This window comes from Cygnus olor, chromosome 1 (assembly GCF_009769625.2).
Source record: "Cygnus olor isolate bCygOlo1 chromosome 1, bCygOlo1.pri.v2, whole genome shotgun sequence".
Taxonomy (NCBI): Eukaryota; Metazoa; Chordata; class Aves; order Anseriformes; family Anatidae; genus Cygnus; species Cygnus olor.
The window spans coordinates 64,989,897-65,007,396 of record NC_049169.1 but is presented as its reverse complement, the minus strand read 5'-3'; the positions used below and the strand labels follow the sequence as shown (position 1 = coordinate 65,007,396).

General features: G+C 40.8%; 1 protein-coding gene across 18 annotated transcripts in view; it reads right to left on the bottom strand.

Moving 5' to 3' along the window:
* The window catches only part of WNK1 (WNK lysine deficient protein kinase 1), a 106,030-nt gene that overhangs the window by 22,454 nt on the left and 66,076 nt on the right, over positions 1–17,500 (bottom strand). For 6 of the 18 annotated variants that reach the window (XM_040562188.1, XM_040562195.1, XM_040562215.1 and 3 more), the window contains 13 exons: positions 15,965–16,393; positions 12,684–12,755; positions 11,960–12,109; positions 10,425–10,898; positions 9,114–9,395; positions 8,923–8,976; positions 8,341–8,432; positions 7,627–7,789; positions 6,947–7,063; positions 4,580–4,753; positions 3,738–3,789; positions 3,435–3,575; positions 1,652–3,078 (listed from right to left, as the gene is read on the bottom strand). In XM_040562188.1, coding sequence (XP_040418122.1) covers positions 1,652–3,078; positions 3,435–3,575; positions 3,738–3,789; positions 4,580–4,753; positions 6,947–7,063; positions 7,627–7,789; positions 8,341–8,432; positions 8,923–8,976; positions 9,114–9,395; positions 10,425–10,898; positions 11,960–12,109; positions 12,684–12,755; positions 15,965–16,393 — 3,627 coding nt within the window. The remainder of the gene's footprint in view (positions 1–1,651; positions 3,079–3,434; positions 3,576–3,737; positions 3,790–4,579; positions 4,754–6,946; positions 7,064–7,626; positions 7,790–8,340; positions 8,433–8,922; positions 8,977–9,113; positions 9,396–10,424; positions 10,899–11,959; positions 12,110–12,683; positions 12,756–15,964; positions 16,394–17,500) is intronic. The other 12 variants (XM_040562206.1, XM_040562225.1, XM_040562235.1 and 9 more) reach the window with 7 other exon arrangements.

Here is a 17,500-nt window from a genome sequence, read left to right as displayed (position 1 = left end):
TATCCATCTCCACACAGGAATGGTACCTTATTCATACCCCATCTGTCCCTTCACTTTTGTAAAAACAGCTGGGAAAGTAATAACGTCAGTCTGGTTGGCAAGGCACAGGGAGGAGTTCTGCTCCCTACCTCACCCTAGAAACTTAATTTATTTATCATAGGGCAAGGCAAGAAGCCTTAAGTTTGTTTTCTGTTGCCTTGCTCCCCTGAACAGAGCATTCAAGATTCCCCAAGGGGGAAGCATTAATGATTCTACCGCTAGCAGAAAAATACAGCAGCATCAGTGCTTTACAGCCTGGGAAAGAAGCCTCCAAGGACTTGGATGTGCTTCTAAGAGAAGCACAGAAACATAGAAAGGAAAAAAAAAAAAAAGAACATTTTGGTTATGAAATCAGTGTTCAAAATAAGAGATAAATAAACTTAGATTTTAAAGTCCCAAGGAAGTACTGGCTCAAATACTAAAGAAAGAAGCATTTTCTACATCTGCTACATACACAATCACAGAGGAAGTGGGAGGAAGCTGTATTAGTAAGAGTACAAGGGAAATACTGTTAATAAATGGAGATGGTAGGAGCATTAACTCAATTACAATGCCTTGAACATTAACCAGCTTCAGGTCATTTGGACAACTTAATAATATGCTTTAACTTTTGGTTAGCCCTGAAATGGTCAGGCAGTTGGACTCAATGATCTCTGCAGGTCTCTTCTAACTGAACTATCCTATTCTAGTAACAAGGGTGGCTAAAGACAACAAAGTGTTGGTGAGTGGGGAAGAATGGTACAGAAACAAAAAGATGTGCGCATTAAGGTTTTTCTTTTGTTAAAAACCTGAATGTTTCTTCAAGCACTTGCATTTAAGGTTTGAAAAGAAAAGGGCTAACAATGGTTTAAAATACTGAAATGCACTGGCAACAATTCATAAGAAAATAGCCAGCATAATTTCACATACCTACACTTCTGGTTACTGAGCCAAGTAACAACTTCAATGACATCTCAAGTTGTTACTATACAATGTAGCTCAACACTTTATGAAACAGCGTTTGCACAGCACAATTCAGAAAAAAAAAAATGCTGTTTATGTTTTCAGATACTCTCATCTCTCCTAAATTTTTCAGAATACTGTTTTCACAAATCTAGCATTTGGAAGAGACTATCCAGGCACTATGTAAGGAACAGAGGACAAAAAAAAAAAAAGCACTGTCAGGTTCATCCTTGCTTTCAAGGATCAGGCTAATGATAAGAAGCAAAGCTAAGCAATCACAACTACTTTGTGAAACATAAAACCTTCCTGACTCATTTTACTGATTATGGATAAAATATAAACCTATTTAAAGCAAGCCTCTCAAATGTCTACTTGGAAAAAGATAAACAAAAAACCACACGCTTCATGGTGCTTCACTCTTCATGGTTAGGAGTGAAAAAAATGAACAGTGACATTTGATAGCTCAGACACAATATAGAATTGGACATTTGTTTCAGCATGGACAGAAGAAAACACCTCTTGGGACAAATAAAACAAGATAAAATTTTCCTTCTGATCTTATAACCAAAGACATACTTGTCTAAAATACTTTGCTGGAAAAAAGAGATTCTGTTCAAAAAGGCTGTTTTCTACAATACTTGAATATTCACACAAACGCTGCATTTCTTACCGGTACCCTGCTAAGAGGGGGCTTTGAAGGAGAGGTGCCTGGTTTCACTACTGCTGTTGCAATGCTGCTTGGTGCCGCAATATAGCTGACCGGGGTGATCACTTGCCCAGGGGTGGCAACTGGTGTCAGCACTGGCAAGCCAGTTGGTCCAAGAGGCAAACTGCTTGGAGGTATACAAGTGCTAACGGACGTCAGGGGTTTAGTTGGTGCAACAGCGGTGGTTGGTATCCCAGGAATAACAGTAGTTTCCATTATCAGCGATGTCTCCAGAGATACTGATGGATGTGCTGTTCCCACGTTACTGTGTTCACTGAAGAGAGACCGTAGCTTTTCTTCCAGGGTCTTTATATCGTCAATACCAGGTGCTTTAGACTGAGCATCAGCATCGGCCTCCATACAGTGAACATGAGGTTGGTTGGGTAACGGAGCCGGTTGAGGCTGGCTGTGTATCAATGTTTGCTGTACTGCAGGCAAGTTAGTGACTGGCTGTGGTAAGACACCAGGCAAGGGAACCTGGGGCAACATAGATGGTGCACCTGGAATCTGGGGCAGGACAGGTGTTGATGTAATTGCTGATGGGATGAGTAAGGGATGTATCACTGGCTGAGTGACGGAACCACATACGCTTGTTGCTACAGAGGATGATAAAGGTGCAGAGACTGGAAGAGATAAGCCAGCTGCACTGCAGAGCTGTGATTTATCTACGGACTGCCCACTCTCAGGTAGTGATTGTGGAGCACTTACAACTGTTGTTTCTGCCAGGCTGGAGACAGAGCCACTAGTACTAAGCTGAGGAAGCTGCAAAGCCACATTCTGAGCCAGAGACAGGGCAACAGATGTCTGTGGTGCTGCTATACTACTTACAATTTGAGGAGCAGACTGAGATGTCACAGCTGGTGCAATGACACCAAGACCAGTGACACCAGCAACCTGGGTAGCTGGCAGTGCCAAAGAAGCCGGTGTGCTGATGCTGGGGACAATGTCTCCAGTTACTGGCTGAGCAGGCTGGGATGTGACAGTTAAGGAGAAAGATGCAGGGGCGCTTACACTGGAAGCCACACCACCGGACTGCTGTCCAGATTGTGAGGCTGGAGGAGGGGAAACAGAGCTTGGCACACTTGCACTTGGCGCAACTCCAGCAGCTGCACTTTCTGAAGGCAAAGTAACAGAACCTGGAAGAGAAACACCTGTGCTAGAGGGAACAGATATTGAAGCAGCAGCTACAGATGTGGGAGGTGCACCACTGCCTGCCATGGTAGAAAGCGCAGGTGGAAATGGTGGTATTGTTTGATTGAACACTGGAGGAGCTGTACTAGGTCCTTCTGTCATTTGAGCATGCCCCATCTCAGAGAAAGCTTGCTGCAAGCTCAGTGATGATGCAGAGTGGGAGAGATTCATTCCAGGACCATGTAGTGGAGATGCAGCAACTGAACGAAAAGAAAAATATCAACACTGTAATGAATTTTCCTGGTTGGATTGTTTCCTATTGCTAGACTAAGACCAAATTTACCTCTCTGCATAAATCAAAAAATATATATATAAATCCAGGAACAAATTATAACCACAGAATTCAGGTTTCAGAGTCTTGCAGAGAGCCCATCAACATTTTTTCCTGCAAGAATCCTGCATATCATCATCCAGATTATAACCACTCCTTACCAGCACAGTCATTTCCCTACTTCCAAGCACTTTAAGTGCTTAGGAGCTTGTCTGTTTACTTAACTAACTTCAGTTTTGAAGAACGTGTCTTAGCCTTCAGATTTTAAGAGTTCAGATAACTTACCCATATCCGGAGTTTCTTTTCCTCCAGGAATAGCAGAAGTGAAAAATCCCTGTTCTTTTAACCGACTCTCAGGGACAGGGCTGACAATAAACCGTCTTCCTGCAGAATGGACAACCTGGGTAAAGGAGCTAGGAGGAACCCCTAAACAGAAAGAAGTTGGATATTCAGTGATACAGAGCTGTAACAAAATACATAACCTGCAATATGGAATGTGAACTCCATCATACAAAATAAAAACCTGGCTGCACCCATCCGCTGAAACAGAAAAAGGTAACTGTTGAAAAAAAATCACAAAAGACTTACCTATTCTTTGTGGCATGGAAGATGTAGGATCTGGCTGTTTGAACTCTAATTTCTGTAAAGTAAGATAAAATTTAAAGTTCTATTCTGAAACAGAAACCCACAAGATAGTTCTTAAAATGCTAGCTTACTGAAATGTGGGCATTTAAGGTATGCAGTGCCATGGACCCAAGCACCATTACCAGACCAGTAGAATTTTGCCTAGACAAATGTCATTTATAGTGCTTTATAACTTCTTGGTTTAGTGACTGTCAATGTAACAAATTGATCTAAGCATATTTTTTATAACAGGCAGTCCAGCCTATTTCCTTAAACATTCCATAGTTAAATAATTAAATAAATGGACGTTTCAAAGTAGTTCTAGAAATAAGGCAAAGATTCAGGAAATGTCACCCCTTATGATTCCCAACAACCAGCTTCAATACCAGTGCTCTCTAATTGACCCATCCAGTCTCTTAGTAGCTCACTGACCACAGAGGGCCTGACTCCAAGCTCTCAGTGTTTATGGAGCAGCAGAAGGCTGGGGATTTTAGTGCCCTGTCCTACAACAACCTCAAACCCAAGAAGCCTCAGCATTTAAGATTGTCTGCCTAGTGGTCTACTTGGAAATTCAGCACCTTCAGAAATGTTAGAACATGTCAAAAAACAATGGTTTAAGTTATTTATCTTTCTAAATAAATTTTAGGCTTTCATCCTGATCTGAAGCTCTGGTATCTTTTCATTTCATTTTTAAGCTTTGATATTTCCCATGAAAGGATGTTTCAGTTCTAACTAGCTCTACTCTCAAAACCATACCACCCAAAACCAAAAACATGAATAGCTAAGGTAATCCATCTTTTACATACCTGCGACCCTGGAAAGAAGCCATCATCTTTTGTCCTCATACTCTCCAAACCCTGATCACCTTCTGGCTCCACACTTACATCCTCACTCAGCATTTCATCTGCTTTCTCAATAATCTCTCGCACCTGTTCTACAAATGAGTCTCTCTCAGTTGCTAAAATAAACTCATTCTGCACCTGTAAAGACAGCAGAAGAGCAATATTTTTTATTTATCACAAATTATTTCAAAACTATGTATTGAACATTGAGTGACCATAATTTAACTTTCAGTGTTACTGTTTGTCCTCCCTTCACCATTCTTATGCACAAGGTAAAGTTGATGACATCCTGGAGAGAAACAATTGCTTCTCATCATCTCCAGCACTGAAATATTTGCTCTGGTTTTCTCTTTGCTGTGGAACAACATTCAATCTCTTTTTCTACCTGTCACCTCAATCTTTCCTTAACACAGTTAAATTGAAAATTAGCAACCTAATTTTACTGCCACATTTAAAGAAAGATATATTTAAAAAAAGAAATTTCTATATTGCAAGATGGATTCTGTCCTACTTTATTTCCATTCTGTACTGAACTTCTACTCTACTGAGGTTGCACATCACATCACTAGCTCCTGAAAGTCTGACTGCAGTACATAAACACAATTATGTTTCCTATTTGGTGAGAGGAAGCGCGTTCAACCTATCAAGTTTCAACACACTGTACAGCTTTATAAAAATAAATACTGCTGCTTATGTTGGAGTAAACGAGGTTAAACAAGTACACTTTGCATTTAGACAGAAATTCTTAGTTTGTTAGTCTGACCCATGAGAAAATTCTGTGTCCTGAAATAATGCACAATAACAGCTTCACAGCATCAGTTACTCTACGAAACGTAAGTAAAGCTGTCAGTCACAGTATCTCTGTGTGGAAAGAGAGAGAAAGTACCTTAGAGGTAAAGCATGAGGCACTGTTCTCAACAGGTTTCTGGGATGCTGGTTCAGAAACCCAAGAAACAAGCATTATGTGCTTGTATTAGCCTTTGCAATGCAGAATACTTACTAATTAAAAAAACCTTCAGTACTTTAAGTAAAGTAGTGCCAGATACCTATGAGGTATGTGGAATAGACCTAATAATCCGACTAAAATGAATATTGAAAAGTCTTATAACTGAAAGTTTCCTCAATATTCAACAAGAAAGTGATGAGCACAAAATTCTAGATAAGGTCATGTACTTTCAATGACGTGACTGTGCTTTGGAAACACAGTTCACTTGTTTTGTTTGCACTCATCAACTGTCTGCTCTTTAATCAAACATACTACTTTATTCCTCCATAGGATTAATTTAGATATAATACAATGTAAGATCTGTAACGCCTGCATATTTCTTGACACTTAATATCATGTAACTGACTTGTTTACACTGTCAATACACGTACATAGGCAAGAACCAACTTCCTCTTTCTTGGAAAGGCTTTCTCCTGAGCCTCTAATTTGGTTCCTTCTGAAAAAGTAGGAACCCAGCACAGACCACCTATTATTATTCTGCCACCTTTCTGTACCAAATGATGAATACCACACAAGTGTCCAAGAAGCTGGGGAAAAGATACTGCTTTTTGTGTTACGTCCCGCTCCAACCCACTTCTCCACTCCATTTCAGTAATACTAAAGTGATCTCAGTTTCATTCAGATTGTGCCAGCACAGGAATATAAATTTCAATTAAAATAATTGTGGGAGGCTCTATTCCACACTACAAGGTACTTGCATTTAAACATGTCCTATATATATGTGTTTAAATGATAAGTTCTTTTCTATGTTTGACCAGTATCTGCTGAATGAGAGGCTTATTTGTTTACTTTGAGATACAATGGCTAGCTTAGTCAAAAGCAGCAGTCATTACTAACTTTCAGAAATGAGAAAAAAAAATTGATTCTCACTCCTTAAAGGACAGAATCTTGATGTTTCTGTTAAGAACAGCAAAAACTCAAAGCTTAAGCAAAAGTTTTAAAGATTTAGCAATGTTTTGGCCTTAGAAAAGCAAACAATTTATTTAGCTTTGTGGTGTTTTCAAAAAGTTGTCTGCAGTTTTTCCGAAAATTAGACTGTAAAAAAAATTAAAGCAGATATACTCGGTAAAAACTGAAATTTTAGGGTAAAAAAAAAAGTGACTCAAATGTTCACATGAACTAAGCATGCAGTATTAACTGTCAATTTCATACTCTACTCTGTGCCCACAGTCTCTAGCTGTACTTACAAACCAATAAAGTGAGCACAGGAAAAAGAGGAAGCAGGCTATGCTACATGGAAAGAAGCAAGTGAGAAAATAAGACTGCTTATATTATTACTGTGATTAAGACTGGACTCAATCTTTTATTTCTGAGACGTATCTTACCATAATCGAAGCTATTTCTTCAGGGTTGTCACCATCCAAATCGAATTTGAAAGTAACCATTTTCCGATTATGTGTCTCTAGCTGGCATTCCACTACCCGATCACCTTTATTTGAAACCTAAAGTAAAGAAATTATGAAAAGCATGAGAATATAAGGCTTGAGTTTTAAAGCCCATGGAGACAAACCAAAAGTACTGCTTTAAGATGAACACATTCTCTTTTTCTAGACTAATAAATGGTGCGATTTACTGCACTATTTTCCTGAGGATCTACCAATTACTCAAACATCCAAGGTTACCTTGTCCATACTTCTCTAGAACTCCTGATGCTCCCTTGTTCCTTTCTAGCTTACACGTCACTGGCCTAGCTTTACTAATAAGATTAAAGCAAATATTCAGGAATAGTCTGTGGAATCACTAGTGGCTATGCAAGCTGATTTTGCCATCTGCAATGCTCCCAAAAGCTCTTAATTATGACTTTTGGAATACTGACTCCAGAAGCAGAAGAAATACAGCGGATAGCTTGTGTGCTTAGAGGTGGCAGTGGGGGAACAGCAACATACCAAACAAGCACACAGAAGACACACATTCCTCAGAAGAAAAGCAACTTTTGAAGTTCAAAAACGGGCATCAACATTACCAAACTGTCACTTAAGTTAAAAATGAAAACCACAACACTCACATTTAGAATTCTCAGTTTTGGCCTAGCAGTCTTCTCATGTCGAGAGCGACTGCGGACAGACCTCCGCATATGACGCTTGGTAGTCCTCCCTTCGTGCCTCCCACTAGAAGCAGGAACATTCTCATTGCCATCACTCATTCCTGAAGCAACATCAGAATGTGCACTAAAAAAAGCAACTTTGTATTAGTACCCATACACTCCATAGCTGCAACAACAATACGGTTTACCCTGCCAGATGATACCCTCCTCAGGATAGCAGTGGCTGCCTGTTAATCACAGAGCAGGGGAGAAGAATTCTGTCAACCAATAAAGCTGCTTGAATAGTAATTATAAGAGTAATTACTTATGTATTTCTTGTAAGCTGAGCTGTACAAGTACATCTTCCAAATATGTTTTCAAGCTGTTTGAATTTTAAATTCAGTTTAAGTGCCAAAAGGACAGAAAAACGTCCCTTACAGTCAATACAAAAGATTAGAAGTCACTGCACATGAACCTCTTCACTCCCTTCATCGTCTGCTGTAAAGCAAACCTTTCTTCAACTCTCATAAGCCTATTTTTCCCCTAGGAAGCTTATTCCCTCCTGTCCTCAGAGAACACCCCTACTGAAAAAGAAATATTCCTTGGTGAAAAAGAGGTACCTAAAGATATTTCTTCCTTGGGTAACCTGTCACATGAAGTTGAAATTCAATACGGTGAAAAGAAATCCATGCTTACCTATCCATAGAGGAAGCCAAAGGAGTAGACTGAGCAGGCTGTGTTGATGGCAGAGACTCTGAAGGAGCAGTCTGTGAGACTCCTTGAGTGCCCTATGGAGAGAAACCTGTATCAAGAACTCCAAAGAACCCCCATCCTTTTGATGTCACCCATTAGTCTTTAATTTTTCCTCCCAAATCAGTTATAAAGCTAAAAGCACTGCCTTTTTAGAACTTCAAACAGCTGGCATCTAGAAAGCTCTAATTTACAAAAAGATTGGAGAGCAAACTGCAGTGAAGCAAATTATCATCCTGGGGAGGAGTGGGGGAAGGGCAGAAGATCAGCCATCCTTTCTACTGCTACGTGTCACTAGTTTGCCATGCAGCCATAGTCTTACTAACAGAATGTGCAAAAGGCAAGCCAATGCAGAACTCAAAGACGATTCAAATTCTCCCTAGCATCATCAATGCTGCAGGGAACGGGCATAACGAGAGGATCTCAAAGGCTATCAGTTGCAGTTTCTCATTGATATGGCAAAATATTCTACGGTACTAGCAAGAAGTGAAGTGTTAACAGGTTTTTGCCTGTAGGAGGCACACTCACTTCCCAACAGAACAGCCAGTGGCAACAAGGTCCCCACATTGGCATGACATTCTGCTGTAAGAAAAAGGTTATTTGAAACATTAATTTCCATCTGAAGACAAGCATGGAAGGGATTAGTTCCCCACACACATACACTGTACCATAATTTAAACACCCTAAATGTATTGTTACATTGTATTCAACATAATTACCTCCACAACTGCCTGCTGTGAAGAGGCGGACGAGGCCTGTTGCGCTAAACTCACTGTAGGCTGGGGCACTTGAACCTGTCCTCCTAGGTTGCCCATAGGAACTAAAACATTTTGCTCCACATACGGCTGCACAACAGGGGCAAGATAGCCTGGCTGAGCCATTACATCTGTGGGTAAGGGAGGGGACAGTACAGCAGAAGGAATGCTAACAGAAGCCACAGCAGAGGAAGGTGCAACACTTGAGTCTCCTGGGTACTGAGGCGGCAGCCGAGATGGAAAGCCCTGCAATAGAAATGAAGGAGTCAAGTTAGTGAATATCAGAGCTAATTAGGAAAAAAAAAAAAAAAGTATCAGTTTCAGGGGCATCTTCTAACTTTCCTTTCTGTACTTATTCAAGTACTTCCAAAGACCATCTTTCCAGAGAAGCAGAGCAGCTGCTCAAATAGCCAAAGCTTAGCTTACAAGTCACCATGCTTCAACAAGCAAATTCCCACCCAAAATTTCAAGTCTTGGTCAAAACAATCTTCATATCCCAATTCTCTCCAGTTGCCTATGTGACTTAATATTTTAAGATCTGAGACTTGAAATTAGTTTGAAGAATTTTTAGTGTGAACTGCTTAGACCATGTTATGCAACTGCTGCTGATTCTCAAGACTAACAGTAGCTCTATACAACTTTGTTCTAAAAGAACAATCATGCCAAGTCACAATTTTTGTCACTATTCATATTGCCATTTTTACAATGATTGCACGAAGTAGATTGAAGCAGTCCTTGCCGACCAGTCTAGCACTTCACGATTAGCATCAGGTACTTACTTTGTATTCAAGATCCATGTCTCCTGACTTATTTCTAGAAAATCAGTGTTGACCCCTCCCCACCTCCCTTCCCCTTCCCAGACTTGGTATGAAATACTGACATTGCTGAATATGCTGCCACAGATTCTCTTTCCAAAACACGACTCCTATATTTAAATCACAATGTTTTGGGTCTCTTTTTTTATTCAAGTTGGCAGATCTCTTGGATATCCTCCTTTACACAGTTGTTGTCCAAAGTCCTGCACTATGTTTGTCATTTTAGACAAATTCCATTGCCAAATGTAAAAAAAAAAAAACTCAAAACACTAGGGTGTTAGAGGACACTTTTTCCTCTTTAAAAATGTCCTTGACCACACAACAGAATTCATCTTTGTGGCTCAGTGGCTCTCTTATGAGAAGTGAGTTGGCCAAGGCACACAGTTCTGATCTGGCACCTTAGAGCAGGTGAATGTGGAGGGCAGGGGTGGGGAAGAGCTCTGCTGGCTTGCAACAATACCTGGTAAAGAGCATCTCCAGCAGGAAGTGAAGCTTCAGCAGCTTGTCCAATGCTGACTGGCAATCCCACGGACTGGACAGCCGGCTGTAGGAGCTGCGGGAGAACCTGGCTGGGCAACTGAGCCACAGGCTGCATCAGTGTGGGAAGCTGGCTAGGGACAACAGTTGATCCTACAGGGATAGCAGTTGCCGCAGCAGATGTTGCCAGTGTGAGCAGTGGCTGATTCATGCCACCTGGCATTGAAATGGGCAGCGACTGGAAACCCGGCTGAGCCACTGACACATGAGGAGCTGCTATGGGCAACTGAGAGACTGAGAACTGGGGAACCATGGAAGTTGGCAAGGGCTGTCCCATGGGTAGAAAGTGAGAGCCAACAGGGACTGATGGGGCAACTGATGGTTGAGGGAGAGAAGGTGCTGCAACAGGTAATTGAGGCTCGCCTTGGATGATCGACACTGGTTGGGAAACAGGAAGCTGGGGAGGTAAAGAAAATAGAGATAGATTTTTTTGTTTTTTAAGCAGGGTTGCAGAAAGCAGAATTTTTATGCATTAGTCAAAGAAAGAATTATTCAAGTTACAGCACTCTGTTAAAGTGGGTGGGGAGCACAGTTGGCAGAGTGGCTGGGAAGTTGTCTGGAGTTCCAAAAGGTCCTCACTTCGCAACACTTCCCCTGAAGAACTCCACAAGCTCTTGAAACAGACACCCACAGAGGGTGAAAGAGCAACATTAGAATACCCTGAAGCACTGACTTGTGCATAAACAGAATCCAATTCCCCTCAACTCTGTCCCCAGAGCCAAGCCTGTCCTCTTACAGGAAAGAAGCACAAATCTTTCAACAAATCTCTTAGCTTTGGGTATGGGGACTAAAGCAATGGAGAATGAAAAGCCACTGTGCCAGCATTCAGAGAATGGCAGTGGATATGTCAATTAAAGCCAGCAAATGATGCAACTTGAGAGACAGTTTAGATGAACAAGCAACAAAACAATAATTTTAAAAACAAAATCAAGGCTCACATGTTCAAGATAGAGATATGAGCCAAAATGAAGTAATACTCAGTAACAGAAGCTTCTTGACCAGGGAGTAAAGGAGAAGAGCTGAGTAAGAGAGATGACAAGAGTGGAGAAGGCAGTCCTTATGGTTCACTACCTAAATATGTGAACATGTGTTTTACACACACAATGGTGCAGAAGATGTACATTCTATGGGAAGCAGAGAAATGACAAGTTCCTGAAAATGCATTCATAGTACTCCATTCATCAATATGCCTCATGATATTTTTGACAGTTTAAAGACCTTTGAGCATGGAAGTGCTATCCCTCCCTCAAACAAATTATTCATGACTGCCATGTGTGAAAGAAAGTTTCCAATACATATTTTCCAGCCAAACCAACAGTTGTAGTATACCAAGAACACTGCTGTCTGGATGAATGTTTTGGAACTATTAAGAGAAGACGATAAAAGTGAAAGTAGCTGCATATTTAATTTGCCAGCTGTGAAGAGAGATCTTCTGCTAGAAAGAAAAATACTGCTTACCTGTGTCCCAGCTGCTGCCTGAGGCATTGGCATAACCTGTGAAGTTTGAGTTTGAGAGACAGTTTGTGGGGGAGTGGCACCAGTAGAAACTGATGGCTGCTGTGGTAAGTATTGTCCAGGTTGCTGAGAAGAGGCTGGCTGCTGTGCATTCTGTAGCAGGGAAGAGAGGCAGAAGCTATTCTTAACGGCCAAAAAAGGAAGATTTAAAATTATATCTATTTAAATTTCAACTTTTATTCCCTGCTAAGTGACCTTAAGGGTTCTTCTGAACATACTGAGTGAATTAAACTTTAACATTTCTTAGTATTACTAATAAAATTCCATTATCAGCACCAAATCTTGCAACAGGATTTTTGTTTCAGTGAAAACAAGAATGCAGATTCTATAAAGGGAAAGAGACAATTAAGAAGATACTATTTCAAGTTGGAAGAACTCATCAGAATGAGGTCTTGTCTAGACAGTCCATTGCAAATCCTGATGTGCCCTTCCTTGCATGGCACCTCCACTGCAAGCTTAGTTAGGAGTTGGGGAAGACAGACATATGAGAAGAAGCATTAACATGATTCTAAAAACAAATTTCAAAAAGTAAACAAAATTAGAGGATTCTTCTTTTCTTGTCCAAAACTATGAGTTGAAGAGTAGACAGGGAAAGGCTGCTCCTTAAGGAGTCATCAAGTTCCTACACTGAAAACGTTTTAATTCCAGGTTTAGAAACCCATCATACCTGCTGAGCGTGTTGGGTAGGCTGAGAAGGTACCGATGCACTACTTGAAGTTGACTGGCCTTGCACTTGTGTCTGGAGGGGAAAAAAAGAATCAGCTTAAAAAAACATATGGTTTCTGCAGCAGGCAGTTAAAATCATTTCTGCCTGGAATGATCTGGTTGTAGTAGGTTTCTAGCTGTTCTTTCTGGACAAGTAGTTCATTTGGCCAAATTCCACTATGAAAACCAGAACAAAGTAGTGCCATCTGGAAAAGTACCAAACTCCATTTTAAGTCTTCCAAGACAACAAAGTCTTTGCAACCCAGATGCCCCTCGATATGAGACAGATCAGCCTACCATCTTCTTCCTCCACTGATGATGTGTTAAGATCAGGATGCCGTGGTAGGTATGCTAACTGGAAATAGAGGCATTAAAGTTTACCTTCTCCTGTGTTCTGAACACAGTTGCAGGGGAGGGGATAAAAGAAGGCTAGAAGAAAAAACTGTTTAAAAAAAAAATCAAAGATGTACGGACTTCTAGACCAATAACAAAGTACTCAATACATGTATGTGTCATTTGTTCTTTTTGAGAAGCATGTCAAAATCCAAGTCAAAAGTCATTTCCAGACTCACTACCAGCCAAGAATTAGATTTGGAAGAATCTGGAGGTCCACGTTCTAGCTAAGACAGAATTTTGAATGAATAAGCAACAACAAAAAATGGCTGAGTGGCATACAAATGAATGTGAAAGATGCAGAGGAAAATGGAATGAATTTTCACCATTGTTTTTGTGAGTGACCTTTTTGATCAGATTCTGGAGACAATTAGAGACCTCCAGATAAGTTCCCTAAGCACGCACCACTTTGGTGAACTGCCTTTGTAAGAAACATCTGTTGCATAGGTATATCAGGAATATCTACTAAAATGTCTTAATCCTCTGAATATTCAGCTTGCAGAAGCTTATTGGGAAAAAAGTTTATTAAAAATACATTATTTTAATTATAAAAACTTTGGGAAGAGATGGCTGCCATTGAAAAGAGCCATTTTTTTTTCTTTGCAGTTTTAGAAGCTTTTTGAGGCCCTTATTGGCTATAATATAAATATATTCTAGAACCCATTGCAATAATATCTGTTTGTATTGACTCAGTTTGTGTCTTTAGATTCTGATCTTTTAATGAATTAGATAAGAGCTCCTGGAACTTATATTCTGTAAAACAATCTGGATTCCTTATTATGTTTTCCAGGTGTATTTTTAATCTTCTGAAGTTTAGCAAGTTGTTTATGGAGAAACAATCCCAAAGTAATTTCAAACTCCTTGCACAGAAGCTTCAATCCACAGATTCTCCTACGCACAGAAGTTACTATCTATTACACTAGTGATTAAGCTGTTTCAGCTTTAACAAAACACCTTTGTATCCCATACAGAAAGGCTTAAGTACTTAGCTCTAGATCTTACCACAATAAACCAGAAACATTCTCCTCTTTCATCTAGAGGAATCACAAAACTGATAATACTGCAATAACTGAAATGTCAGAGTCCTCAATTCCAGGAACAACGGAAGGAACAAGAGAGAAGCTTACTTAAAGTAAATCTTCCCTTTTCACCAAAAAAAAGAATAATCTTGTGAAAAGTTTCAGAATAGAAGCACAGACACAATACACATACTCCTCACATCCATGGTGTACAAACACATTACTGAAGGATATTACACTCACTACTGCAAGGACATTTACCATATATTGATAAAACACACACCTCCAGCTAAGCTTCAGGTCTCAAATTTTGCTTTTTCAAAAGGACACCACATTCTAGGCTTATAAGGCAGCAAAACCTACATTAACAGTCATTTGTACCACTAGTTTACTACTCTGCTTGTTTCCTTTCTTTAATGATCCTGGAAGTGCACTTCCAAATCCATGTACATGTAATATATACTGCACTCCATTCCGTTTTCTCCCCACTTCCTTCCCCCAAGCCTAGGAAAAACTTTCACAGCTTTCAACAGTCAGTAAGTTAACCCTTTTCATGCTGTTGTCCACTGAAATATTATTCATACAAATGCTCAACTTCAAATAACACATTCTCATCAAAAGCTGAAGAGCAGGAACAAAATACAAAGCAAATTTTACTATCAGTACTGATTCAAACTGCATGGAAGATGCATTTCATTAAACCCATTGGTTAACAGCCAGTTTGGTACTACAGCTCTCTCTTTCCAAAACAGTAACTAGAACAAAAAACACTCACCACTCATTACCCTTAACACAAAAGCCCTACCAATACTTCACCCGAAGCTGAACACGGACTGAGAGGTTGCTGATGCCTCATTATTTAATTGCAACCTGTTCAGCTAAAGAAATCCTAGTACACCACTGACGTCTTGTAAAGTCACCCCCACGAATGCTAAGAATTAGAACCACATGGAGCAAGTGTAAGAGCATGGCTCCCCTTTAAGTGCAAAGTATGATTTATAAAAAGCAAAGAAATTCTGGAAGGGTTTGCTCCTGTAACCTGAGGATAGAGTGCAGGTGGTCCTGATGAAAGCGAGGTGGACAAGGCCTGCTGAGTCGAGGCTCCCTGTTGGAAGCAGATGAAGAGCTGCGACTCTTGCAATACCTTCTGAGGCAGCTGAACAATGGGCAATGAGAAGTCTGAACCAAAAGCAGAAGATGAGCCCCCTGTAGGGGGAGGAGACTGGAAATCGCCAGTGTCAGAGGAAGTCATCTGTGAGGAATCACTGGAGTACTCTGGGCTTCCTTCTGGCCAGCTCCGCCTGGCAGAGCCCCCTCCGGGACCTGCTAACTCAGGACCAAGATAGTTATACTGCTCCTCTGTCACAGGCTGAAGCCGACCATGCAACCCTATGCCTTGAGTGGATTCCTCTTGACTGGTCTCCATAGAGCCCCGGCGACTTCGGTAGACCCGTTGGGTTAAAATCGCCCCGTCTGCTGGAGCAGAACTCGGTGTGTGCACATGGAACTCAAAGACACAGCTCGTTCTGCCATCACCGCTGTGCGAGAGCACAGCTGGGGCAGAGTGCGGAACAAATACCTGATGGAACGTCATCTGAGCAGGATCTGCACTCAGAGGAGCTGAAACACTGGATAATGGAGAAAGGGGACTCATCCCAGAATCCAGCCTCAGGTTCTGAACGTGTCTTGCCAGGAATGCTTGCCCCGATTGATAGTCAAACCCAGAGCTTTGTGGAGGACCACCCTGCACATGCTTTGACTCAGGGACCTGCTTCAAATGTTGTTCAGTCACGTGAGAGTTATAAGCTACTTGATCATACTGCTCCGATACCTGTGATGGATAGTGCATGCCCACCAAATATACAGCTTCTGGATGCATTCTGTAGTGAGCATCCTCTGGAGGCGTTGGTCCAGATCTATAGTCACTGTGTACAGGAGCTGGCTCAAACACAGGATTAACTTGCACATGCAGAGGCTCTCCAGCGACTCTATGAGCTGTTGTGCCCAGCATAACCAATGCCTCTGGTGTCCAATTGGTGGGACTACCACCAGGTGGAACTAAACTCTGGCCAGTCTTCAGCAATGGCTGGAAGTGGCAAGTTTGGGCTTCCAAAAATGAAGTGCTCTTGCGCCGCTGAGCAACTGCCACCTTCGGCGGGCAGACAGGTGGTGGTGAGAAAGACACCGGCCGTTCATGAACGGTTGGGAAAAATATCTGTGAATCTGGGAACGTTGGTGTTCCCCCACGCGGATGCTGAGGCTGTATTGACATGAACAAGACAAGTAATTCATACATTAAAAGTGAAGCACATTAACATGCACAGTTCACGAGGCAGTTCTGTGAAGTAACTTTATAGAATGGCTATTCAATTCATGGTCAAAAACATACAATACTTAGGAAACTTAGATGAGTTGTAAATATCCATTAAATACATCCATGGCAGGCATAGCTACAAATGGAAACATTTGCTTGTGTTAAAGCTGCTTTTCCAGTCCAACTCCAATCATCCACTAAAAGAAGCTAGCTTTGCTCATGACAATGGAATGAGATTTATTGTCGTGGGCTATCCGTTGTGGTCATTGCTTGAAATCCAATATAACTCCTGACATTGCTGCCATATGGGCATATAAAAATTCAGAGTTTGATAGCAGCAACAGTGCAGAGCCTCTAGTTTGCATTTAGAAGATAAAGATGATGTGAAATCTTAGTATTATCTAATGTAAAAAACACAGTGCTAGTGTCCTGTCAGTAGTGTTCTCTGTATGATATCCAGAGAGCTAAAGACAGACCTTTTATGAGATAAGATTGAACCATTCCAGCCTACAGCCGAAAAAACAAAAAAAAAATCCACTATAAAACTGCATGATCTTTGGATTCTACCAAATTCAAACATCCCTTTTGATCACTTTGATCCATTTGCATCAGACTTTTTCACATAAGAAATCATCATTGAAACAAACCAACTTTTTCCTGGACAATAAGACATTCACAGGTTTAATAACAGCAAAGTCCTCAAGCAATTCCACTCCATATGATGTGCTATTACAGATTAGACTTATGTTAGTCAACACAGTATAGGGAAAATTTCATTGGAGAGAGTTCTATATAAGAACACTAAACAATTTAGCAATGCTGCCTGTTTTCATCTTTGCCTACAGTATACTGAGAGAAGGTATTACCAACCCTAAAGGAAAAAAAATTGTTAAAATCAGCAGCAAATATATCATCTTTAATACAGGTGCTACTTAAAACTTTTTCAAATTGCCGTTTCCACATTGTTCTGTTTCTTTTCCCCTCCCATCTTACAGAAAAGCAGCAGCAAATTTCCATATTGACCAATACTAACGAGACAGTCCCTACTCCTGT